The sequence below is a fragment of the Giraffa tippelskirchi genome, chromosome 12 (genome assembly GCF_054371585.1).
Source record: "Giraffa tippelskirchi isolate mGirTip1 chromosome 12, T2T-mGirTip1v1.2.pri, whole genome shotgun sequence".
Taxonomy (NCBI): Eukaryota; Metazoa; Chordata; class Mammalia; order Artiodactyla; family Giraffidae; genus Giraffa; species Giraffa tippelskirchi.
This window is the reverse complement of record NC_137286.1, coordinates 47,019,247-47,046,165: the sequence shown is the minus strand read 5'-3', so window position 1 is coordinate 47,046,165 and position 26,919 is coordinate 47,019,247. Positions and strand designations below refer to the sequence as shown.

General features: G+C 43.7%; 1 protein-coding gene across 3 annotated transcripts in view; it reads left to right on the top strand.

The window, feature by feature from the left end:
• Window positions 1–26,919, top strand: part of LOC145530503 (uncharacterized) — an 87,779-nt gene that overhangs the window by 28,037 nt on the left and 32,823 nt on the right. For 2 of the 3 annotated variants that reach the window (XR_014071845.1, XM_081551983.1), the window contains exons 2-5: window positions 2,149–2,220; window positions 2,935–3,044; window positions 3,651–3,766; window positions 14,727–14,836. Coding sequence is in view for 2 of the 3 variants with exons in the window: in XM_081551983.1 (XP_081408109.1) it covers window positions 2,149–2,220; window positions 2,935–3,044; window positions 3,651–3,766; window positions 14,727–14,836 (408 nt within the window). In the remaining variant the exon portion in view is untranslated. The remainder of the gene's footprint in view (window positions 1–2,148; window positions 2,221–2,934; window positions 3,045–3,650; window positions 3,767–14,726; window positions 14,837–26,919) is intronic. The other variant, XM_081551982.1, reaches the window with a different exon arrangement.

Here is a 26,919-nt window from a genome sequence, read left to right as displayed (position 1 = left end):
CACAACAACATAAAACAACTACTCTACAATTAAAAAATGCACCTGTTTTCAATAGAAAACAAGTCCACGTATCATTAATACAAATATTTGAAGTTATAAATCAATTTAGCATACCCTTACACAAAATTGATTCTATGCAAACAGAAGTCTTTGACTGGGACTGGCTTCACGGGCACAGGCCTTGCACGGTGTCAGGGGCTCCTCCTATGCTTAGAAGGGCTCCGTGCCTGGTTTAAGGCGGTGCTGTCACCAACCAAATTCTTAATAATTCTTACACAAGGATTCCGACATTTTCATTTTGCACTGATTCCTACCGATTATATGTAGCCCATCCAGTCTCTGGCAGTTGTGCTGTCATCAGACTGGGTAAGGGCCTCGATGTCAGAACAGAAAAATCCGGCAGAAACTCCCTCAGGCTCATGGTGTAACCCCCAGGCCCTGGTGTAACTGTAAAACATATTTTTCTATTAGAGGGCTGTTAATCCTACAGAATCCTAAAATGTCATTAACAACTCACCTAGTCATACAGAAAAAGGTCAAGCTGTACCACCAGGGCAAACTGTTACACCTCACATGGAATGGTCAGACTGAGGCCTGAGATATGGGAAGCGTCAGCAGACACGGTGGTCTCACCATGTGCCCCCTGGGCCGTGACTGAATTTGCTCAAGGAACACCTTTTATCGGGAAGCGGACCTTGGTCCCAACACAAGCCTTCCCTGTACAGGGAGCAATGCAAGTCTCTAAAACTGTTCAAAGATGGGGTGTGTGTGTGTGTGTGTTAGTTGCTCAGTCGTGTCCAACTCTTTGCAACCCCATAGACAATAGTCCACCAGGATCTTCTGTCCGTGAAATTCTCCAGGCAAGAATACTGGGTAGCCATTCCATTCTCCAGGGGATCTTCCCAACCCAGGGATTGAATTTGGGTCTCCTGCATTGCAGGCACAACCGAGCTCATTGCCTTAAGTAACATGATAATGCATGTCCCCTACAGTTAGACTAGGAAGAAAGGAAATAACTAAATATTTAATAAATCCTCATCTGTGAAAATAATGGTCAAGTTGACATGTTACACTTAATGTACTTCACATATCTGAAAATTAAAGAATCATCCTATAATGCTCCTCATTGTTAATTATTAGAGAAATGCAAATCAAAACTTCAATGAGGTACCACCTCAAACTTGCCAGAATGGCCATCATTTAAAAATCTCCAAATAACAAGTGTTACAGAGCGTGTGGAGAAGAGGGAAGCCTCTGACCGTGTTGGTAGGAATGTAAATTGGTACAGTCACTGTACAGAACAGTAAGGCAGTTCCTCAAAAAAATAAAAATAGAGTTACCATATGATTCAGCAATCCCACTCCTAGCCATGTATCCAGACAAAGCTATAATTTGAAAAGATACATGCAGTATTCTAAAAGAATTTGTGCATATCAGTTGCAGATCTGATAAGAAACCTTTACGCTCACATCTGAGATATCAAATTTGTCTTCACATTGTGCTTGCTACATGTAGACCCTTGGTTCAAACTCCATGTAATCACATTCTGTCATAGTTTGAATTTGTCCAATTTGAAATTTAGGATGTGGTTTCTCTCCAGAAGCATAGGAGCATTCCCTTTTCTCCAGGCCCTGTTACCCTGGCATGACATTTCAAACCTCAAAACTGTTACTTGTTGATATGGACATCAATTTCATTTTAGCTCAGTTTGAACAGAGAAGCAAAAATTCAGGGGCCCTATGTTTTCTGTTTTCTTCATGAAGAAAATTGAAACTGTTAGAAGAAAAAGTATCTATAGCTCACATGATCTTTGAGTCACTAATTGTTGGCAGGGATTTTCTCTTATTTTATTTTTAAGTGTGACCCTTCATTCATATAATAACAAATAACAGAATTAGAAGAAAGTAGTTTGAAAAGATGGCTTGCTTCTACCTAGAAAATCTGAACCGAAGGAAACAATGGGAACCACAAGGATCAGGGTGCCATGCTTTTAAGAATATTTAAGGTTTGCAAATAGTAAATGCTTGCAATTTCAACAATATATTTTTATTCTGATAAGGAATGTATTTTTCCAGATTTCCAGTGTGGTCACCTCCTGCTGGAAGCCTGGGATGCTGGCATCAGGCCACTTCCTGTCTGTCTTTCCAGGACACTGGGCTGCACTATAAGAAGTTCCTGGCTCTCCCCTGGATCCTGACCATCACGTGGCCAGAGAAATTGGTAACGTTGTTTTGCCCGTTGAAATGTGTAATGGCACAGATTCTTTCAGTTTCCTGATGTGGGTGAAGCGTGGAACCCAGTGAAGGGTGAGTCCAGTGAAGAGTGGGTCCAGTGAAGGGTGAGTCCCCTGTCCAACGATGAGAGACCCTGCATGTGTGTGACCTGTGCCTCCTGGGATACCAGCCCTAAACTAGTTTGAACCTGACCAAGTTCTGTCTACATGGTAGATTTAGACCTCTCCAAGTCCTGTCTACACTGATGCTGTTTAGATGAGACCATGTGCTTTCTGCAGTGAGAACATATAGACCTGACCTTGTGCTCTGTGCACTAGGACATGGAGACCTGGTAGAGACCTGGCCTGGCCTCTGTCTGGAAAACTCCGTGCCTGCATCTGAATGTCAGTGCTCAGGTGTCTGGGGTCTGGAGCTGAGGTGGGCTTCTCTGGGTAGCCGTGCTCCTCTCTGAGCGGGGCTCCATGGCCCTCCCGGGGGTCAGTGCTGCGGTCGGGCTCCTAGTCTGTCCCCCTGCCAGGTTCACCTTCCCTGGGGCTCCTGCAGACCCCTCAGGTGGGCTACCTTGTAATCATTCCAATGTTCCAGCACATTCAGGTTGAGTAGGGAGGCAGGTTCACCTGGTGAATTGGTTCCAGGGCACAGGGATCAGGCAAAATGTCAATGGGCAGCAGGTGAGGCTGCGGCTGTGCTCTCCTTCCAGTCGACTCTCGCCTCCGAAGAGAACAGAGCTGCCCCTCGTCTCCCAGCCCAGCTCTCCTGTTTTCTCAGCGCCTCAGCGGGACAAGAAAGACAGAGCCTGCCAGAACCAAGGTAGTGTGTTCACCTCTAGCATGAGCTTTCAAACCAGCAAAAAGTCACACAGAACCAGAGTGAAAACAGACAGGAGGGGCCTGACTTCTCAGGGACAATTGCACAGAGAGGAGACGGTCCCTACACTTCTTTCTAGGGTCCCCGGACGTCCCAGCGATCTGGCTTGTTTACACATTGGGGTCGGGCTGACCACAGTCATGGTGCCCTGACCAAGGGGACATATAACCCCAGGTTGGGTGGTCTGGGGACTGTGTGAGTCTCACCCCATCTCCTGGGTCAGGATCACGTGTTTGGGGAGACCACACACACACAAAGATAAGAGAAAGGGAAGAATACATGAGAGCGTCACTTGTGTTTAGGAATCAATACTTCACGGTGTTCACTTTATACAGGCCTGTGCCTGTTTTCTTCTTATCCTCTCGAGGTTCACCCTCCCTGGGGCTCCTGGAGACCCCTCAGGTGTCTATCTGGTAATCATTCCGATTCACCAGCACGAGCCTGGCGGGAAGGGAGGCAGGTTCACCTGGTGAGTTGGTTGCAGGGCACACGGATCAGGCAAAAAGCCAATGGGCAGCAGGTGAGGTTGCTGCTGTGATCTCCTTCCAGTCGACCATCCCTCCTCAGCAGAGAGCAGACCTGCCCCTCGTCTCCCAGCCCTGTGTCTGGCGTGTTTTCTCAACACCTCAGTGGAACAAGAAAGGACCAAGCCTGCCAGAATCAAGGTAGTGTGTTCAACATTATCATGACAGCTGTAAAAACTGTTAATATAACACAGAACCAAAAGGAAAAGAGGAGGACTTCTCTGGGACCAGTGTGGGGAGAGGAGACCGACCCTACCTCTTTCTACCATCCCAGCAGGTTACAGGAACCCACTCATTTCCACCTTAGGGGCCCAACCAGCAGCGACCTGGGGTCCTAACCAAGGGTCGTGGGACCCCAGGTGCAGGGTCTGGGGATTGTGTGGGTCTCACCCCGTCCACCATGGGTCAGGACCCTGTGTCCACAGAGACCACATATCTGCTCTTTACCTGCAGTGGGTCTTGTCCCCTCTGAGATTCCCAACATCTGAATTGCGGGTGTTGCCCTGATTAACCTGTGGTCCTTTTTCTTCATCTTGTCACATTCATAAGAGATCAGGCACCTTTGAGTGGGTTGCTGCTCTGTGTTCTGCTGAGTGAAAACCTTTGGAGGTGTCATATTAATATCATAACATATCCCATATCCAATTCATAGGGTCACCACTGCCTGGTCTCCCCTACACCAAGCTCAGGGAATTTAATTGTTATTTTATATTGGAGTTGAGTTGCTTTCCGATGTTTTTGTTTGTTTTGGATGTACATGAACTTGATTCAGTTATACATAGACATATATCTATTCTTTTACTTTTTCCCTCATATATGTTATTACAAATTTTTTCAGTACAATTTCTTGTTCTATTCAGAAAACTTAATATATTATCAACTTGATATATATTAGTGTGTTTATTTTCATCCCAAACTCTCTTCTAACTTTCTTTTGATAATTGGAATCTGGTTTTCTCAGGCTGTGAGTCTGTTCGGTACATTAGTTCACTGGTATGAATTTATATATTCCACCTACACACATCACATATTTGTCTCTGACTTACCTCACATAGAATTATAAATTATAATTTCTTGGTTCATCCACGCCACGGCCAATATCATTATTTCATTTTGTTTTATGGCTGAGTAGTACTCCGGTGTATAGATGTCCCACATAGTCTTCATATTTCTGTCAATGGACACTTTGGTGGATTCTGTGTCTTGTAAATAGTGCTGCCCTGAATATCAGGGTGCATGCGACATTTTGAATGATGATTTTGTTCTGAACCTAAGTCCAGGAATGAGATTGCAGGATCATATGATACCTCTATGTTTAGTGTTTCAAGGAACCTCCATGCTGGTTTTCATAGTAGCTTCACCATTTACATTCCCACCAAGATGGTAGGAGGGTTTCTTTTTCCATATGTTCTCTACAGTGTTTATTCTTTGTAGATCTTCTCAGTGATGGCCACTGTGACTAGTGTAAGGTGATACCTTATTGAAGTTTTGATTGGCACTGATTTAATAATTATTGATGAGGAGTATCTTTCCATGTGCTTTTATTATTTTACACATTGTGAGTACAGTTTGCCTCTTGAAACTGGGCTTCTAGAAACTTGACCCTGTTTGGAATTCTTTTGGGATGACTTACCCCAGGACATTTCTTGAGGGCAGGTGTCATTTAAAGCCCTATGGAACGTTTAAGAGCCCTGCACCACCTGTTTTAAAGCTTCCCTGTTGGCTCAGTGGGAAGGGATCCGCCTACAATGCAGGACACTTGCAGGAGACATGGATTTGATCCCTGGGTGGGGGAGATCCCCTGGGGGAGGAAATGGCAACCGACTCCAGTGTTCTTGCTGGAAAACCCCATAACAGAGGAGCCTGGCAAGCTACAGTCCACGGAGTTGTAGAGTCAGACACAACTGAGTGGCTAAACAACAGCACCTGTTTTAATGTGTATATTTTGATCTGAACCAGCTAATTACTCCCTGCCCACGACCACATTTCTTTTTTGGTAAACATTAATTTCTTTTATTAGTCTGTGAACCTGTTTCTCTTTTGTAATGAAGTTCATTTGTATCCATTTCTAGATTCCGCCGGAAGTGATATCCTATGACTCTTGTCTTTCCCTGCCTCACTTCACTTAGTATGATCGCCTCTGGTGTTTTCGCTGTAACTGGAAATGTCCTCGTCCCACCCTCATTTCTGAGTTATGCTGCACTGTGCGCATGCGCCCCGTCTTCTGTGTCCATTCCTCTGCTTCGTGCACTTACGTTGCTTCTGTGTCTTTCCTCCTGCACCCAGTGCTGCCATGATCTTTGGGATGCAGGTGTCTTTTTAAATTTTGCTTTTCCCTGGATCTATGCCAAGGTATGGTATTGCTGGATCACTTGGTACTTCTATGCTTAGTTTTCTAAGAACCATAATGCTCTCCCTCGTGGGTGTACTAATCTACATTCCCACCAACAGTGTAGGAGGGTTCCCTTCTCTCACAGCCTCTGCAGAATTTACTGTGGTAGGATTTTTGATATGGCCATTTTGATCAAAGTGAGGTGATACCTCATTGTATATATGATTTGCTTTTCTCTAAGAACTCGTGAAGCAGAGCATCTTTTTACCTGCTTTATAGCCATCTCTATGCCTTCTTTGGAGAAATGTGCATTTAGACCTTTGGTTGATTTTTTTATTGGATTGTTTGTTTTTTGATATTGCACTGTACAAGTTGTTTGTATGTGTTGGAGATAAACTCCTTGTGGGTATCTCTGTTTGCAAGAATTTTTTCCATTCTAAAGGTTGTCTTTTTTCTTTCACTTGTGATTTCCTTTGCTGTGCAATTGCTTTTTAACATTTATTAGGTCCCATTTGTTTATTTTTGTTTTATTTTTCATGATTCTGAGAGATGGATCACAAATGCTGCATTTTATGTCAAGGTGTGTTCTGACTTTTTCTTCAATAGTTTCATAGTATCCTTTTGTTTAGGTCTTTAACCTATTTGCAGCTTATGTCTGTGTATGGTGTTAGGGAGTCTAATTTCCTTCTCACTTTCATGCTAAGGAACCTGCCCCGTGTCCTCCACAGTGGCTGCTCCCAATTTCCAGTCCCAGCATCAGTGTGGGAGGGTTCCGTGTGCTCTACACTCGCTCCAGCATTTATTGTTTGTAGAGTTTCTGCCTCTGGCCATACTGATCAGTGTGAGGTGATACCTCATTGAAGTTTTGATTTGCCTTTCTCTCATATTTAGTGATGTTGACATCTTTTCATGTGTTTTTTTTTTAAACAGCGTGAGTTAAACTTACTTATTCAAGTTGGGTTCTTGAATAAATATTCAAAACACCTTCCTTGTTTTGAATATTCTGCTGATGACCTCCCCTAGGACATTTCTTGAGGGCAGGTATTTTTTACTCACAGCCCTGCAGGCCTTCGGAGAAGGCAATGGCACCCCACTCCAGTACTCTTGCCTGGAAAATCCCATGGACGGAGGAGCCTGGCTGGCTGCAGTCCATGGGGTCACTGAGTCGGACTCGACTGAGCGACCCCACTTTCACTTTTCACTTTCATGCCCTGGAGAAGGAAATGGCTACCCACTCCAGTACTCTTGCCTGGAGCATCCCAGGGAGGGGGAATCCTGGTGGGCTGCCGTCTATGGGGTCGCACAGAGTCGAACACGACTGACACGACTTAGCAGCAGCAGCTGCAGGCCTTGGGAATATTCAGTGCCCCTGAGCAATGGTTTCAAAGTTGTTGTTATGGGAAATGGCCACAAGGTGGCAGCATGTCTTTATGCCCAACTCTGGTTACTGAGGGAACGAGAGCCTCGGGGAAAGTCCTGTTCCTGGATTGACAATTTGAGTGGAAAGTGCCAGAAGAAGCACTTAAGGCTTGTGTCCCATTCTTCCTTCCTTACCCATGTCCCCTGGACACATCCCAGTTCCTGCAACACCACTCTGGGGAGGGTGCTTTCATCCATAGGTGGGACGACCCTAAGGAAGGAAGCTGGAGGTGGGAATACCACCACCAGGAGACATGGAGCCCACGGGGCTTTTCAGAGCTCTTCCAGCCCAGAGGCTCCACATCCTTTGGGTTCAGTAGGCGTAGTTTCACTGCATCTGGAGGTTGTAGGCTGATGCAGAGGGGAAGAGGCTCACCAGGTCCATGAGGCAGGGCTCATGGGCTGGCACATCCTTCCCAGATCCGTCAACCCCGTGACAGTCCATCCTCGGGAAACAAGCCTGCCCAGGCTTCAGGGATGTGACAGCAGCCCAGGTCACCAAGGACGGAGGGGAATAGAGTCAGCATCTTTTGTTGCTTATTCTGCTTTTATCCTGTCATTTGAACTCTCTGCTTTCATTCAAACTTTGTACCGTTTTTTCTTCTGGTATGTGTATTTTTGATGCTGAGTGGCCGGGGCTGTGTGTATATTTTGGAGATGAATTCCTTATGTTTGTGTTTCACTTTTTTTATTTCCCTTGGTATTCAGGTGCTTTTAAAGCTAATCGGTCCCTTTTTCTGGTTTGTAGTTTATTGTTCATTATCCTAAGATATGAATCCACAAAGAATTTGCTGTAATATATGTCAAATCATGTCCTGTTTATATTTTTCTCAAGAGTTTCATAGTATCCGTCCTTACATTTAGATATACTTCAGTTCAGTTCAGTTACTCAGTCGTGTCCAAATCTTTGCAACCCCATGTACTGCAGCACGCCAGGCCTTCCTGTCCATCACCAGCTGCCAGAGTTTACTGAAACTCACGTCCATCGAGTCAGTGATGCCATCCAGCTATCTCATCCTCTGTCGTCCCCTTCTCCTCCTGCCTTCAATCTTTCCCAGCATCAGGGTCTTTTCAAATGCGTCAGTTCTTCACATCAGGTGGCCAAAGTATTGGAGTTTCAGCTTCAGCATCAGTCCTTCCAATGAATATTCAGGACTGATCTCCTTTAGGATGGACTGGTTGGATCTCCTTGCAGTCCAAGGGACTCTCAAGAGTCTTCTCCAACACCACAGTTCAAAAGCATCAATTCTTCGGCGCTCAGCTTTCTTTATAGTCCAACTTTCACATCCATACATGACCACTGGAAAAACCGTAGCCTTGATTAGATGGACCTTTGTTGGCAAAGTAATGTCTCTGCTTTTCAATATGCTGTCTAGGTTGGTCATAACTTTCCTTCCAAGGAGTAAGCGTCTTTTAATTTCATGGCTGCAGTCACCATCTGCAGTGATTTTGGAGCCCCCCAAAAATAAAGACAGCCACTGTTTCCCCATCACTTTGCCATGAAGTGATGGGACTGGATGCCATGATCTTAGTTTTCTGAATGTTGAGCTTTAAGTCAACTTTTTCACTTTCCTCTTTCACTTTCATCAAGAGGCTCTTTAGTTCTTCACTTTCTGCCATAAGGGTGATATCATCTGCATATCTGAAGTTATTGATATTTCTCCCTGCAATCTTGATTCCAGCTTCTGCTTCCTCCAGCCCAGTGTTTCTCATTATGTACTCTGCATATAACTTAAATAAGCAGGGTGACAATATACTGCCTTGATGTACTCCTTTTCCTATTTGGAACCAGTCTGTTGTTCCATGTCCAGTTCTAACTGTTGCTTCCTGACCTGCACACAGATTTCTCAAGAGGCAGGTCAGGTGGTCTGGTATTCCCATCTCTTTCAGAATTTTCCACAGTTTATTGTGATCCACACAGTCAAAGGCTTTGACGTAGTCCATAAAGCAGAAATAGATGTTTTTCTGGAACTTTCTTGCTTTTTTGATGATCTTGAGGATGTTGGCAGTTTGATCTCTGGTTCCTCTAACTCTGCCTTTTCTAAAACCAGCTTGAACATCTGGAAGTTCACGGTTCACATACTGCTGAAGCCTCGCTTGGAGAATTTTGAGCATTACTTTGCTACTGTGTGAAATGAGTGCAATTGTGCGGTAATTTGAGCATTCTTTGGCATTGCCTTTCTTTGGGATTGGAATGAAAACACCTTTTCCAGTCCTGTGGCCACTGCTGAGTTTTCCAAATTTGCTGGCATATTGAGTGCAGCACTTTCACAGCATCATCTTTTAGGATTTGAAATAGCTCAACTGGAATTCCATCACCTCCACTAGCTTTGTTCATAGTGATGCTTCCTAAGGCGCACTTGACTTCACATTCCAGGATGTCTGGCTCTAGGTGAGTGATCACCCCATCGTGATTATCTGGATTGTGAGGATCTTTTTTGTACGGTTCTTCTGTGTATTCTTGCCACCTCTTCTTAATATCTTCTGCTGCTGTTAGGTCCATACCATTTCAGGCTTCAGCAACACGTGAACCGTGAACTTCCAGATGTTCAAGCTGGTTTTAGAAAAGGCAGAGGAACCAGAGATCAAATTGCCAACACACACTGGATCATTGAAAAAGCAAGAGAGTTCCAGAAAAACATCTATTTCTGTTTTATTAACTATGCCAAAGCCTTTGACTGTGTGGATCACAATAAACTGTGGAAAATTCTGAAAGAGATGGGAATACCAGACCACCTGAGCTGCCTCTTGAGAAACCTGTATGCAGGTCAGGAAGCAACAGTTAGAACTGGACATAGAACAACAGACTGGTTCCAAACAGGAAAAGGAGTACATCAAGGCAGTATATTGTCACCCTGCTTATTTAAGTTATATACAGAGTACATCATGAGAAACACTGGGCTGGAGGAAGCAGAAGCTGGAATCAAGATTGCAGGGAGAAATATCAATAACTTCAGATATGCAGATGATATCACCCTTATGGCAGAAAGTGAAGAACTAAAGAGCCTCTTGATGAAAGTGAAAGAGGAGAGTGAAAAAATTGGCTTAAAGCTCAACATTCAGAAAACTAACATCATGGCATCTGGTCCTATAACTTCATAGCAAATAGATGGGTAAACAGTGGCTGACTTTATTTTTCTGGGCTCCAAAATCACTGCAGATGGTGACTGCAGCCATGAAATTAAAAGACGCTTACTCCTTGGAAGGAAAGTTATGACCAATCTAGACAGCATATTGAAAAGCAGAGACATTACTTTGCCAACAAATGTCCATCTAGTCAAGGCCACGGTTTTTCCAGTGGTCATGTATGGATGTGAGAGTTGGACTATAAAGAAAGCTGAGCGCTGAAGAATTGATGCTTTTGAACTGTGGTGTTGGAGAAGACTCTTGAGAGTCCCTTGGACTGCAAGGAGATCCAACCAGTCCATCCTAAAGGAGATCAGTCCTGAATATTCATTGGAAGGACTGATGTTGAAGTTGAAGCTGCAATACTTTGGCCACCTGATGCGAAGAACTGACTCATTTGAAAAGACCCTGATGCTGGGAAAGATTGAGGGCAGGAGGAGAAGGGGGCGACAGAGGATGAGATGGTTGGATGGCATCACCGACTCAATGGACATGAGTTTGTGTGGACTCCGGGAGTTGGTGATGGACAGGGATGCCTGGCGTGCTGTGGTTCCTGGGGTCGCAAAGAATCGGACACGACTGAGGGACTGAACTGAGCGCAGCTCTGCATGGTGTTGTTACAGAAAATGGCCACAAGCGGCAGCACTTCTCCATGCTACAATCTTTCCTTTTTTTTTTTTTTATTCTGTAATTTCCTTGTAATCGTATGTGGGAATATAGTTGATTTCTGATTGGCTTTGCTTCAGGTGTACAGGAACTCGGTTCAATTATATATAGTTGTTTATCTATTCTCTTTCAGGTCCTTTTTCACGTTTAGATGATTACAATGTGTTCAGTAAACTTCCCTCTGCTTTTTGGTAGTTACTTCTGTATCATCTGTCTGACACGTACTAATGTGTATATGTTAACTCCAAGGCCTTAATTTCTCCTGCCTGTATCTGGAGGTTAGGGGCTCTGCAGAGGGGAGGAATACTCCAAGTCCATTTTGGAGGTACACTGCCTGCCATATGCTCCCTGCTCCCTCAGCCCCAGGACTCTCCAGCCTTGGGACACAAGCCAATCTGGCTCCAGGGATGTTACTCCAGCCCAGGTCACTATTACCTGGAGGAAATAGAGTTAGCATTTTTTCCCATTTCTTCTTTTTTTAATCTATTATTTGAACTAGAGTATATAGGTGAATTAAAATCTTGTTGTTTTTTTGTTGTTTTTTTTTCCGACGTGCTGCAAATGGTTCACTTCCACATAGATGTATATGTGGTTTTGGGGGGTTCTTTTTCCATATAGGTGCTACATAGTGTGGTATAAGATTCCTTGTGTTACACAGTGGGTCCTGGAGTCTTACTTTAGAAATGGTTATGTGCATATGTTAGTCTGAAGCAGCTCATTTCTCCCTGCCCCACATCTTACATTCTTGGTGACTGGAAATTTCCCTTCTAAGTCTTTGTGTCTCTTTTCGAAAGACGTTCATTTGTATCCATTTTTAGGTTACACCTAGAAGTGATGTCATGTGATACTGGTATCTGGAATGACCATGTCTGCTTCCTTTTCTGTGGTTAGACTTCGCATTATATCCTACTTTGTATGGTTGAGCTGTGTTGCATTGTGCACATGGACCCCACCTCCTGTCTCCATCACGTGTGCTTCTATAATTAGCTTGCTTCCCTGTCTTGGCTGTTAGCTTTGACTACAAAGACCTTTGTCCGCAAAGTGGCGTCTCTGCTTCTTAAAACACTGTCTAGCTTGGTCATAGCTTTCCTCACAAGGAGCAAGTATAGTCCGCCAGGCTCCTCTGTCCATTGAATTCTCCAGGCAAAAATACTGGAGGGGGTAGACATTCCCTTCTCCAGGAGAACTTCCTGACCCAGAGATCAAACCCAGGTCTATATTTCTGTATTTCATGTATGAACATATAGGTGCATATTTCATATATGAAAGTAGAATTTTCTGTATTTTAAATAAACATATTTAGGTTAGAATTTTCCATATTTCACATATGAAAATATGTGTGTATTTCAGTATGAAAATTGAGTTTTCTATATTTCATATAGAAAATATAGGTGCACATTTCACATGTGAAAATTGAATTTTCTATATTTCGTATATAAAAATACTGCATATTTCACATATGAAAATAGAATTTTCTATATTTTATGTATGAAAATATAGGTATTTACATTTGTAGAGTGAACACATTTGCTATTGTTCTTTAGCAAAAAAAAAAAAAATTTACTGTAATTTATAATGATACTAAGTCTTACAACTTGGGCTTGGTAAAAGGTGAATTTTGCCTGGGTTTCTAGGGCAATAGTTCTCAAACTTCAGTGTGCTCCAGTGCTTCAGAATCACCTGGAGGGCTTGTGAACTCAAATTGTCAGATGGCAGTTTCAGAGCTTTTGATTTAGTAGATTTGCAAATACCAGTCCAGGGACCAGAATGAAAATCATTGTGCCTTTTGAATAATGCTTTTAAAGACTTAAAATAACTCTTCTAAATCAAGTATACTGTCTTACATCTTAATACATATGAAAGTCTTAATTTGAAACCAGAAGATTGCTAAGTGACTTTTATTTATATGGCATTGTGAACCGAAATCAATATGTAGGCATCAAAAATAACATTAAATAAAGTGTTTGTTAGAGAACACTGAAAAAAGCAACTTTCAAAAAGCCATATTTATTCTGTAGTTAGATTAATTGGCTTGACTTGACTAATTAGTTCTTTGTGAAGCAAATTTTAAAAGACTAAACTACTTTATTTTAAATCTTACCAAAAGTAACTTCTTGATGAATGGAATCTTCTATTTTTAAAAATACCCATTTTATTTTGCTAACTTTTTTGTTGTCGATTATTTTTTGTGTTTGTAGTTAGCCATCAACTATATTTTTAAACTGAAGTACAGTTGATTTACATTCCTTTATTTGTTTTGGGTGTACAACATAGTGATTCAATGTTTTCATGGAATATATTTAAAGGTATCACAAAACAATGGCTTTATCTCAGTCTGCTGCACCTCCCTCTCTGCACTGGTAACGGTTAGTTCTCTAGATCAGTGAGTCGGTTTCTGTTTCATAGTTAAATTCATTTGCATATTAGATTCCACATATAAGTGAAATCATATGGTATTTGTCACTGTCTTTCTGACTTCACTTAGTAGAATAATCTCTAGGTCGATGTTGCTGAAAATGGCATTATAATATTTTCTATATTTCATATATGAAATTATTTGTGCATATTTCATCTCTGAAAAGGGAATTTTCTTTATTTCATATGTGAACATAGAGGTCCATATATCATATATGAAAATGAAAAGTGAAAGTGAACTCGCTCAGTCATGTCCAACTCTTTGCAATCCCATGTTCAGGCAAGAATACTGGAGTGGGTTGCCATTTCCTTCTCCAGAGTATCTTCCCGACACAGGGATCGCAGGATCCTGCACTGCAGGCAGACTCTTTGCTGTCTGAGTCACCAAGAGCTCGAAGTCACTCAGTCATGTTTGGAATTCTCCAGGCCAGAATACTGGAATGGGTAGCCTTTCCCTTCTCCAGGGGATATTTCATATATGAAAACAGAGGACATATTGAAAAGTGGTAAAATTTTCTATATTTAATATATGAAAGGAGAGCTGTGTAATTCATCTATGAAAATGGTAAAATTTCCTGAATTTCATATATGAATATGGAAGTGCATATTTCATATATAAAGTGGTAGGATTTCCTTTATTTCATATCTGAAAATAGAGCGACTGAACAAAGTCTGGTCTACACTGATGCTGTTTAGATGAGACCATGCGCTTTCTGCAGTGAGAACATGTAGACCTGACCTTGTACTCTCCGCACTAGGACATGGAGACCTGGGTAGAGACCTGGCCTGGCCTCTGCTCTGGAAAACTCCATGCCTGCGTCTGAATGTCAGTGCTCAGATGTCTGGGGTCTGGGGCTGAGGTGGGCTTCTCTGGGTAACCGTGCTCCTCTCTGAGCGGGGCTCCATGGCCCTCCCGGGGGTCAGTGCTGCGGTCGGGCTCCTAGTCTGTCCCCCTGCCAGGTTCACCTTCCCTGGGGCTCCTGCAGACCCCTCAGGTGGGCTACCTGGTAATCATTCCAATGTTCCAGCACATTCAGGTTGAGTAGGGAGGCAGGTTCACCTGGTGAATTGGTTCCAGGGCACAGGGATTGGGAAGAAAGTCAATGGGCAGCAGGTGAGGCTGCGGCTGTGCTCTCCTTCCAGTCGACTCTCGCCTCCGAAGAGAACAGAGCTGCCCCTCGTCTCCCAGCCCAACTCTCCTGTTTTCTCAGCGCCTCAGCGGGACAAGAAAGACAGAGCCTGCCAGAACCAAGGTAGTGTGTTCACCTCTAGCATGAGCTTTCAAACCAGCAAAAAGTCACACAGAACCAGAGTGAAAACAGACAGGAGGGGCCTGACTTCTCAGGGACAATTGAGGGGAGAGGAGACAGACCCTACACTTCTTTCTACCATACCAGGAGTTTACAGGAACTCACTCATTTCCACTTTAGGGGTCCAGCCAGCAGAGACCTGGTGTCCTAACCAAGGATCATGCAACCCCAGGTGCAGGGTCTGGGGAGGTGGTGTCACCTTGGAGACTGTGGACGTGTGTCCCCAGGTGCAGGCTCTGGGGATTGTGTGGGTCTCCCCCCGTCCACGTGGGTCAGGATCCTGTGTCCACAGAGACCACGTATCTGCTCTTTACCTGCAGTGTGTCCTGTTTCCTCGGAGACTCCCAACATCTGAACTGAGGGTGTTTCCCTGACTAACCTGTGGTCCTTTTCCTTCTCTTCGTCTTGCCACACTCGCCTGAGGTCAGGCACCTTTGAGTGGGCTGTTGCTGTGTTTTGCTGAGTGAAAACCTTTGGTTGTATCATATTAATATCACAGCATATCACATGCTGATTCACAGGGTCACAACTGTCTGGTTTCCCCTAGACCAAGCTAAGGTGATTTAGCTTGTATTGAATTGTTATTTTATATTGGAGTAGGGTTGATTTCCGATGTTGAGTTTTAGGTGTACATGAACTTGATTCAGTTATACGTGGATGTATATATATTCTTTTTCTGTTTTTTTCTCATATAGGTTATTACAGAATGTTCAGGAGAGTTCCATGTTCTATTCAGTAGGTCCTTTTTCATTATCAGCTTGACATATATTCATGTGTATATTTTCATCCCAAACTCCTATTTTACCCCTCCCTTCTAACTTTCTTTTGACCAGAATTTGGCTTTCTCAGGCAGTTTCTGTTTTGTACGTTAGTTCAATGGTATGAATTTATATATTCTAACTGTACGTGATGTCTTAAGATGTTTGTCTTTTTGTCTTTGACTTACCTCACATAGAATTATAATTTCTTGGTTCGTTGCTGCTGCCAACATGATTATTTCATTCTGTTTTAAGGCTGAGTAGTATTTTAGTGTATAGATGCACAATGTAGTCTTCATATTTGTGTCAATGGACATTTTGGTGGATTCTAAGTTTTGGCTATTGTAAATAGTGCTGCCCTGAAAACTGAGGTACACGTGTCATTTTGAAGGATAATTTTCTTTGGATCTAAGCCCAGGAATGGGATTGCAGGATCATATGATACCTATATGTTCAATGTTTCAAGGAACTTCCATGCTGTTTTCCATCATGGCTTCAGTAGTCCATTCCCACCAAGATTGTAGGAAGATTCTACTTTCTGTACATTCTCTACAGTATTTATTCTTTGTAGATCTTTTCGATGATGGCCATTGTGACTAGTGTAAGGTGATACCTTACTGAAGTTTTGATTGGCATTGATTTAATAATTATTGATGTGGAGTATCTTCCCATATGCTTATATTATTTTACACCTCGTGAGTACGACTTACCTCTTGAAAGTGGCTTCTTGAAACTTGGCCCTGTAAGAATTCTTTTGCAATGATTTTCCCCAGGACATCTCTTGAGGACGGGTGTCATTTAAAGCCCTGTTGGATTTGTGACTGTTAAGAGCCCTTCAGCACCTGTTCTATGGCTTCCCTGATGGCTCAGTAATTAAGAATCCACCTGCAATGCAGGAGACTTGCAGGAGACATGGGTTTGATCCCTGGGTCAGAAAGCTCCCCTGATGGAGGAAATGGCAACCCACTCCAGTATTCTTGCCTGGGAAATCCCATGGACAGAGGAGCCTGATGGGCTACAGTCCACGGGGTCGCACAGAGTCAGACATGCCTGACTAAACAACAGTAGCACGTGTTCTAACGTGTACACATTGATCTGAGCCAGTTAATTATTCCCCGCCCCCTCCACATTTCTTTTTTAGTAACCGTAAGTTTCTTAGATTCTAAGTCTGTGAATCTGTTTCTCTTTTGTAAAGAAGTTCATCTGCATCCATTTTTAGATTACATCTAGGAGTGATATATGATACTTGTCTGTCCCTGTATCTCTAACTTCACTTGAAATGATCACCTTGACCTTCTTTTCTGTGGCTGGACTTGGAATTATCTCCTACTTCTTTATGGTTGAGAAATATTGCATTGTGTGTATGTACCCCACTGTGTATCCATTCATCTGTACTTTCATCAATTAGCTTGCTTCCCAGATTGGCTGTTGTACCTTGTGGGGCCAAGATCGCAGGGGTTCCTGTAACTTTTAAATTTTTTATTTTCTCCAGATTTATGCCCAGACGTGGGATTGCTGGGTCCTGAGATACTTGTATGTTATTTTTTAAATGAACCTCCATGTGTTCTCCCTCCTGGATGAGCCTGTGTACATTGTGATCAACGGTGCAGGAGGGTTCCCTTGTCTCCATACCCCCTCTAGCATTGATTCTTTTTAAAATAATTTTATTTATTCATTTATCTTCAGTTGCACTGAGTCTTAGTTGCTGAGCGTAGGTTTTCTCTATCTGCAGCAAGCGGGGGCTACTCTCTAGTTTCACTGTGCAGCTTCTCGTTGTGGTGGCTTCTGCTTACAGAATGTGGGCTGTAGAGCACCAGGCTTCAGGAGTTGCATTGCAAGGGCTCAACAGTTGTGGTTCAAGGGCTCTAGAGCACAGGCTCCACAGTTTTGGGCCATGGGCTTAGTTGTCCCACATATGTGGAATCTTCTCAGACCAGGGATCGAACCCATGTCTCCTGTATTTGCAGGCTGATTCTTAATCATTACATCACTAGGGAAGTCCTAGCATTTATTCTTTAAGATGTTTTGAAATGGCCATTCTGACCAATGTGAATGCTTTGCTCACTGGACTTTTGATTTGTGTCTCTCTAATAAAAGCTCAATTGGTAAATAATCCACCTGCAATGCAGGAGACCCTGGTTCGATTCCTGGGTCGGGAAGATCTGCTGGAGAAGGGATAGGCTACCCATTCCAGTATTCTTGGGCTTCCCTTGTGGCTCAGCTGGTAAAGAATCTGCCTGCAATGCGGGAGACCTGGGTTCAATCCCTGGGTTTGGAAGATCCCCTGGAGAAGGGAAAAGCTACCCACTCCAGTATTCTGGCCTGGAGAATTCCATGGACTGTATAGTCCATGAGGTCGCAAAGAGTCAGACATGACTGAGCGATTTTCACTTTAGGGCTTCCGTTGTAGCTCAGTTGGTAAAAAATTTGCCTGCAGTGCAGGAGACCAGGGTTCGATCCCTGGGTCAGGAAGATTCCCTGGAGAAGGAAATAGCAACTCACTCCAGTATTCTTGCCTAGAGAATCCCATGGACAGAGGAGCCTGGCAGGCTACAGTCCATTTGGTCCCAAGAGTCGGACATGATTTAGCTACTAAAGAGAGAGAGAGAGAATAATTAGTGATGCTGAGTATCTTTTCATGTGCCTAACTGCAATCTGTAGGCCTCCCTTAGAGAAATAGCCATTTCAATCTTTGGCCCATTTTGTTCTTGGGTTGTATTTATTTTTGATATTGATTTGCACGAGTGCCTGTATGTTTTGGAGATGAATTCCTTGTGGGTGTCTTTGTTTGCAAATCTTTCTTCCTGTTCTGAGGGTTCTGCTTGTCTCTCATTTAGGGTATCCTTTGGTAGGCAAATGGTTTTCAGGTTAATGAGGTCCCATTTTCTGATTTGTGGTTTATTTTTCATTATTCTGAGAGGTAGAGCCACAGCAGACTTGCTGCATTTTATCTCAAATCATGTCCTATTTATATTTTTCTCAAGAATTTCATAGTATCCATCATTACCTTTAGACCTTTGTACTATTTGGAGCTTATTTTGTGTGTGGTCTTAGGAAGTTTTCTAATTTCATTCTCATTTTCATGTCTGAAGGAACCCTCGCTGTGTCCTCCATTATGGCTGTTACAATTACATCCCAAACACCAGTAGAGGCGGGTTCCCTTGTCTGCACACCCTCTCTAGCACTTACTGTTTGTAGAGTGTTTGGCAGTGGCCATTCTGACCAGTGTGATGTGATGCCTTGCTGTAGTTTAGATTTGCATTTCTCTGATGTTTAGTGATGTTGACATCATTTCATGTGATTTTTTTAAAAGGGTATGAGTTAAACTTACATCGTGACATTGGCTTCTTTAATGCCTACCTTGCTTTGAATTCTATTTTCATGACCACCCATAAGACATTTCTTGAGGGCATGTGTTTAATTTTTTAGAGCCCCTTGATCCTTGTGAATATTAAATAAGAGCAGCACAGCTCTTCATGGTGTTGTTACACAAAATGGCCACAAGATGGCAGCACTGCTTCATGTCCAGCTCTGGTTCTTCAGGCAAACTGAGCCTTTGGGAAAGTTGGCTTCCAGGGCTGTGAATAAGAGTGGAATGTGCCTGAGCAAACACCCAGGAACTTGTCTCACTACTTCTTCCCCTTAAGACTTCAACCCTCCCTTTCAGACTCATCCTAACCTGGGGCACTGCTCCCTGCTGAGGTGCCTAGGAGCTGCACTCTCAGGAAGGAGGCTTCAGCTGGGGACCCCAGCACCAGGGGACCTGGAGGATAGTGACTTTACCAAGGTCCTTGTTGCCAGAGGGTCGAGCCACCATCTTTTGGGTGCACTAGGGTCTACCGTCCCAGGCAAGGCAAAACCTGTAACTACAACTTGTAGATGTAGTTACTACCTCTAAACCAGATGCTACAGGTTTTAGAGCAGGCTCAGTTAAGGGCACCCAGTCTGACCGCGTCAACCTCTCTCCTGCCCAGTCATGAGACTCAGCCTGGTCAGGTTCCAGATATGGCGAGCGGCCCAAGTCAGGGAGATTAGAGGGAATAAGATAGACATTACTTTTTTCTTTTCTTTAATCTCCTGCCTATACAATGTTGACCTGTATTTGATTTGCAGTTTTGTGCTTGTCAGTGTAAAGGCTCCTTATCTGTTATGACATATATATACAGCATATCTGTTCTTTTTCACTTCTTTGCCATAGAGGTCATTGAACAAAGTTGCTGGGGTCCCCAGTTCAAGACCCTTTGAAGGGAGTGCAGCCTTCTAGGCCGCTCACCAGGGGCTGTGGCCAAGGTTGGGATGAGTCTGCAGAGGAGGGGAGAAGCTTAGAAGGAGTGAGACACAAGCCTTTGAGTGTTTGCTCAGGCACATTCTACTCTAAATCACAGGCCGGGAGACCCGCACTCCTTAAGGCTCTGGCTGCCAGAGGATGAGTTGGGCATGAAGACGTGCTGCCGCCTTGTGGACATTTCCTGTAACTACAACTTGTACCCCTGTGCTTACTGGTACCTCCATTCACCAGGCCTATGGGGCTGCTAATGACAGCTGCCCTCAGGAAAGGTCCTGGGCGGGTATTGCAGAAATAAATTCCAAACACAACAGACTCAAAAAGCCAAGTGAGACAGGTAACTTTTCCCAAATTCTTTAAGGAAAAAAAGAAAAAATGGCCACAGGACAAGCCGTTCAGCATCCAATTATTACAGGAGGAATGACATACTAGGTTCAGCTTGTCCGAAAGGTTTTTTCCCTTTGGCTTGTGGAGACTGTCTTTTCTAAGCGCTACTGGCAATGTCCATGCTCACCAACCGTGTGGTGGGGTTCAACCACCCCCTGGCTCTCTCCTACATTTACTGTTTGTAGACATGTGACGATGTCCATTCTGACTGATGGGATTTGATTTCTTGTTCTTTTGATTCTCATTCCCCTCACTGATCATCATGTCCTGTGGTTGTTTGGGTATTTTTTATAAAGAATCTAGGATCTTTACCTGTCATAGTGGCTGTTTGAATGTCGATTCTGTTTGAAATATATTTCTGCAACACCTGCCCAAGATCTTTCCTGAGGACAACGTGTCATTAACAGCCCCCCAAGAATTGTGGGTTGGAGGGGCAAGTGCACACTGCTGGTCTCCGCTTTTTAACATGCTGTCTAGGTTGGTCATAACTGTTCCTCCAAGGAGCAAGCATCTTTTAATTTCATGGCTGCAGTCACCATCTGCAGTCATTTTGGAGCACCCCCCCCCAAAAAAATAAAGTCTCTCACTGTTTCCATTGCTTCCCCATCTATTTGCCATGAAGTGATGGGAGCAGATGCCATGATTTTAGTTTTATGAATGTTGAGTTTTAAGCCAACTGTTTCACTGTCCTCTTTTACTTTCATCAAGAGGCTCTTTAGTTCTTCTTCACTTTCTGCCATAAGGGTGGTGTCATCTGCAAAGCTGAGGTTATTGATATTTCTCCCGGCAATCTTGATTCCAGCTTGTGCTTCTTCCAGCCCAGCATTTCTCATGATGTACTCTGCATATAAGTTAAAAAAGCAGGGTGACAATATACAGCCTTGATGTACTCCTTTTCCTATTTGGAAGCAGTCTGTTGTTCCATGTCCAGTTCTGACTGTTGCTTCCTGACCTGCATACACGTTTCTCAGGAGGCAGGTCAGGTGGTCTGGTATTCCCATCTCTTTAGGAATTTTCCACACTTTGTTGTGATCCACACAGTCAAAGGCTTTGGCATTGTCAATGAAGCAGAAGTAGATATTTTTCTGGAACTATCTTGCTTTTTCGATGATCTTTTACTTTTCTTTAATCTCCAGTTTTGCACTTCTTATCAGTAACAGCTGCCTGATTCAATGATGATACATACATACAGCCTATCCCCCCAATCCCTTTCTGGGGGGATTATTTTGCCACAAGTTATTTCAGAAGGTTGAGCAAAGTTCGCTCTGCTGAAAATCATGTCCGTCTGGATTATCTATTAGATATACAGGTTTTTTTGTGATTGTAGAAGAAAGGAAGGGAGGAGATGATCTTTGTGAATTATCTATAACAGATAGTTATAACACTGACAGAGATAGATTTCTTTGTATATGTTAGAGATACAGATTTCTGTGTATATTTGAAAGGAAGAGAGTAAGGAGAGGATAATCCTTGTGGTATCATTGTTGTTCAGTTGCCCAGTCATGGCCAACTCTTTTGTGTGTGTGTGTGAAGATGACAATTCTTTTTTTTGTAAATTTATTTATTTTAATTGGAGGCTAATTTACAATATTGTAGTGGTTTTTGCCATACATTCACATGAATCAGCCAAGAGTGTACACGTGTTCCCCATCCTGAACCCCCCTCCCACCTCCCTCCCCATCCCATCCCTCAGGGTCGTCCCAGTGCACCAGCCGAGTGCCCTGTCTCATGCATCGAACCTGGACTCACAATCGATTTCACATATGGTAATACACCTGTTTCAATGTTATTCTCTCAAATCATCCCACCCTCTCCTCCTACAGAGTTCAAAGTCTGTTCTTTACATCTGTGTCTCTTTTGCTGTCTCACATATAGCATCATCATTCCTATCTTTCTAAATTCCATATATATGCATTAATATACTATATTGGTGTTTTTCTTTCTGACTTACTTCACACTGTATAATAGACTCCAGTTTCATCCACCTCATTAGAACTGATTCAAATGCATTCTTTTTAATAGCTGAGTAATATTGCAATGTGTATATGTACCACAGCTTTTTTATCCATTCATCTGCCAATGGACATCTAGGTTGCTTCCATGTCCTGGCTATTGTAAACAGTGCTGTGATGAACATTGGGGTACACGTGTCTCTTTCAATTCTGGTTTCCTCGGTGTGTTTGCCCAACAGTGGGATTGCTGGGAATCTCCACACTGTTCTCCATGGTGGCTGTACTAGTTTGCATTCCCAGCAACAGTGTAAGAGGGTTCCCTTTTCTCCACACCCTCTCCAGCATTTATTGTTTGTAGACTTTTTGATGGCAGCCGTTCTGACCGGCGTGAGATGGTACCTCATTGTGGTTTTGATTTGCATTTCTCTGATAATGAGTAATGTTGAACATCTTTTCATGTGTGTGTTAGCCATCTGTATGTCTTCTTTGGAGAAATGTCTGTTTAGTTCTTTCATGGCCAACTCTTTGCAATCCCATGGACCTCAGCATACCAGGCCATCCTTGGCACTGACCATCTCCCACAACTTGCCCAAGTTCATGTCCATTCCAGTGTTCTTGCCTGGAGAATCCCAGGGACTGGGGAGCCTGGTGGGCTGCCGTCTATGGGGTCGCACAGAGTCGGACACGACTGAAGCGACTTAGCAGCAGCAGCAGCAGCATGTCCATTGCACTGGTGATTCCTCTGACACCCTCTTCTTCTGCTCTCAATCTTTCCCAGCATCAGGGACTTTTCCAATGAGTCGGCTGTTTGTATAAGATGACCAAAATTCTGGAGCTTCAGCATCACTCCTTCCAATAAGTATTCAGGGTTGATTTCTCTTAAGATTGACTGGTGTGATCTCCTTGCTGTCCAAGGGACTTTCAGAAATATTCTCCAGGACCATAGTTTGAAGGGATCAATTCTTTGGAGTTCTGCCTTCTTCATGGTCCAGCTCTCACAACCGTATGTGTCCAATGGGAAGACAATAGCCTTGACTATTTGGACCTTTGTCGGCACAGTAATGTCTCTGCTTTTCGACACACTTTCTAGGTTTGTCATAGATTCCCTGCCAAGAAACGATCATCTTCTCACTTCATGACTGCAGTCACCATCCACAGCGATTTTGGAGCCCAAGAATAGGAAATCTGTCATGACGTCCACCTTTTCCCCTTCTATTTGCCATTAAGTAATGGGGCCGGATGCCATGATCTGAGTATTTCTAATACAGTTTTAAGCTGGCTCTTTCACTCTGTTCCTTCACCCTCACCAACAGGCTCTTTAGTTCCTCTTCACTTTCTGCCCTTAGAGTGGTATCATCCGCATATCTGGGATTGTTGATGTTTCTCCCACTTATCTTGATTTCAGCTTGTAACTCCTCCAGCCCTGCATTGCTGATGATGTGCTCAGCATACAGGCTAAAGAAACAGGATGACAACAGTCAGCCCTGTCATCCTCCTTTCTCAATCTTGAACCCATCAGTTGTTCATACAGGGTTCTAACTATTGTTTCTTGATTAGCATCCAGATTTCTCAGGAGACAGGTAAGATGGTCTGGTATTCATTCCTATCTCTTTAAGAGCTTTCCACAGTTTGTTATGATCCACACAGTCAGTGTAGTTGATGAAACAGAGGTAGATGTTTTTCTGGAATTCCCTTGCTTTCTCTATGATCCAACGAATGTTGGCAATTTGATCTCTAGTTCCTCTTCTTTTCCTAAACCCAGTTTGGACATCTTGAAGTCCTTGGTTCGCATAATGCTGAAGCCTAGCATGCAAGATGTTAAGCATTGATCTTACTAGCATGGGAGATGAGTGCAACTGTCTGATAGTGAGCACATCTTTAGTACTACCCTTCTTGGGAATCGGGATGAGGATTGACCCTTTCCAGTCCTGTGGCCACTGATGGGTCTTCCAGATTTGCTGACATATTGAATGCAACACTTTAAGGGCATCATCCTTTCTGGTTTTGAATAGCTCTACTGGAATTCCATTGCACTCACTACATTCTTTAACAGCAGGTTCATGAGCTTCTCACGGCAAGTAGACTGGAGTGGTTTGCCATTCTCTCCTCCAGTGGATCACGTTTTGTCAGAACTCTCTGGTATGACCCATTCATCTTGGGTGGCATGGCTCATAGCTTCAGTGAGTTATGCAAGTCCCTTTGCCACAACAAGGCAGTGATCCTTGAAGGGGGGATCATCATTACAGATACAGATTCCTGTGTATGTGTTATTCTGGACCTCTGATTTTATCCCTGCCCATTTATTGTTCCTTTTTTGAGATTGATTGTGACTGAATTCTCAGTGAGTATTTTGTGTTTTAAATGAGTTCCTTTGTATATTTTTAAAATTTTGCCTGTAAGAGAGATCATTTTATCTTCCCCTGTCTCTAGCTGACTTCACTTAGTGTGTGATCCTCCAAGGTCCATTCTTGTAGTGACCAATGACATAATCTCATAATTTCAGTGGTGGCTTTTCACGGATGAGGAATAGCCCACTATATATGTGTACCACATTTGCTTTCATCTTTAATCTGTCGGTGGACATTTTCTCATGTCTGTGTCTCAGCTGCAATAAGTAGTGCTGCAGTGAACGTTGGGGAACATATGTCTTTTGGAATCATGTTTTTCATGGGATATATGACCACGTGTGGGTATGTCAGATCCTAGGCTCGACTCCTTTGAAAGTTTTTTCTTCCTTGCATGGGGAGTCTGTCCTTTCAGTGGTTGTTGCCAATGTCAATCCCACCAGCAGAGTCAGGCAGGGAGCAGGGAGCGTTACATCTCTTGCCAGCCCACTACTGCATTTATTTGTAGACTTCTTAGTATGACCATTCTAACTAGTGTGATTAGATTTCTTGTTGTTATTTTGATTGGTATTCCTCATGTAACAATTAGGGATGCTGGCATCTCGTCCTGTGTCCTTTCGGGGATTATCTTCTTTATTTTTCCTTATAGTGTGAGAATAAAATGTACCTGTTGCAGTTGGCTTCTTGAAAGTCAGTCGTCTTTGAACTTTATTTCTGCAATAACAGCCCAAGGACCTTTCCTGAGGGCAGTTGTCGTTAGCAGCCCCACAGTCTGTGAATGGAGGTGCCAGTCAGCAAGGTGTTTAAGCTGTAGTTACAGAAAACGTCCACGAGGCGGCAGCACTATTTCATGTCCAACTTGGTGCTTAGTCCCTCAGTCGTGTCCCACTCTTTGCAACCTCATGGACTGTAGCCCACCAGGCTACCCTTTCCATGGGGATTCTTCAGGCAAGAATACTGGAGTGCGTTGCCATGCCCTCCTCCAGGGGATTAGCTCAACCCAGGGATCAAACCCAGGCCTCCAACATTGCAGGAGGTATCTTTACCAGCTGAGCCACCAGGGAAGCCCAAGAATACTGGAGTGGGTAGCCTTTCCCTTCTCCAGGGGATCTTCCTGACCCAGGAACCAAACCGGGGTCTCCTGCATTGCAGACAGATTCTTTACCAGCTGAGCTACCAGGGAAGCCCTCAGTCCAACTGTGGTTCTTCAGGCAAACTGAGACTTCAGGAGAGTCGGCTTCCTGGGCTGTGAATAAGAGTGGGATGTGCCTGAGAAACACCAAGGCCTTGTGTTTCACTGCTTCTCCCCCTTAAGGCTTCACCCTTCCTTTCAGACTCATCCCAACCTGGGACACTGCTTTCTGCTTAGGAGCCTAGGAGGCTGCCCTCTGGAAAGAGATTTCAGCTGGGGACCCCAGAACCAGCAGACCTGGAGGCTAGGTGACTTTTCCAAGGTCCTTGTGGCTGGAGCGTCAAGCCACCATCCTTTGGGTGCACTAGGGTCTATGGTCCCAGCCAGAGCAAACCAGATAGTCAGGTTTAAGAGGGGCTCAATTAAGGGCACCCACCCTGACTGTCTCGACCCCTCTCCAGTACAATCATGGGGACCCAGGCCTGGTCAGATTCCAGGGATTGGAAAGCAGCCCAAGTCAGGGAGATCAGAGGGGGTAAAATAGGCAACAGTCTTCTCTTCTCTTTAATTTCATGCCGGTACAATGTTGACCTATATTTGTTTTGCAGTTTTGTGCTTATTGTCAGTGTACGGGCTCCTGATTCAGTTATGACATATGTACAGCATATCTGTTCTTTTTTCAATTTTTTGCCATAAAGATGATTGAACAAGGTTAAGCAAGCTCCCTCTGCTGAATATTATGTCCTTCTGAAGTATCCATTCTGACTGCATGCGACACCAAGGACTGTAACCCTCTGGGTTCCTCTTTCCATGGATTCTCCAGGCATGAAAACTGGAGTGGATAGCCATTCCCTTCTGGAGATCTTTTGGATCCAGGAGTTGAATGCAGGCTCCCACACTGCCGTCATATTTTTTACCTTTGAGCCACCAAGGAACCCCTAGTATCTATTAGAGATACAGATTTTTTGTATATGTAAAAGAAAGGAGGACGGAGATAATCCTTTGAATTATCTATTTTTTGTTGTTCAGTCGCTCAGTCACGTCTGACTCTTTGCGACACCATGGACTGCAGCCCGCCAGGCTTCCCTGTCCTTCACCATCTCCCGGAGCTTGCTCAATCTCATGCCCACTAAGTTGGTGATGCCATCCAACCATCTCATCAGGTAT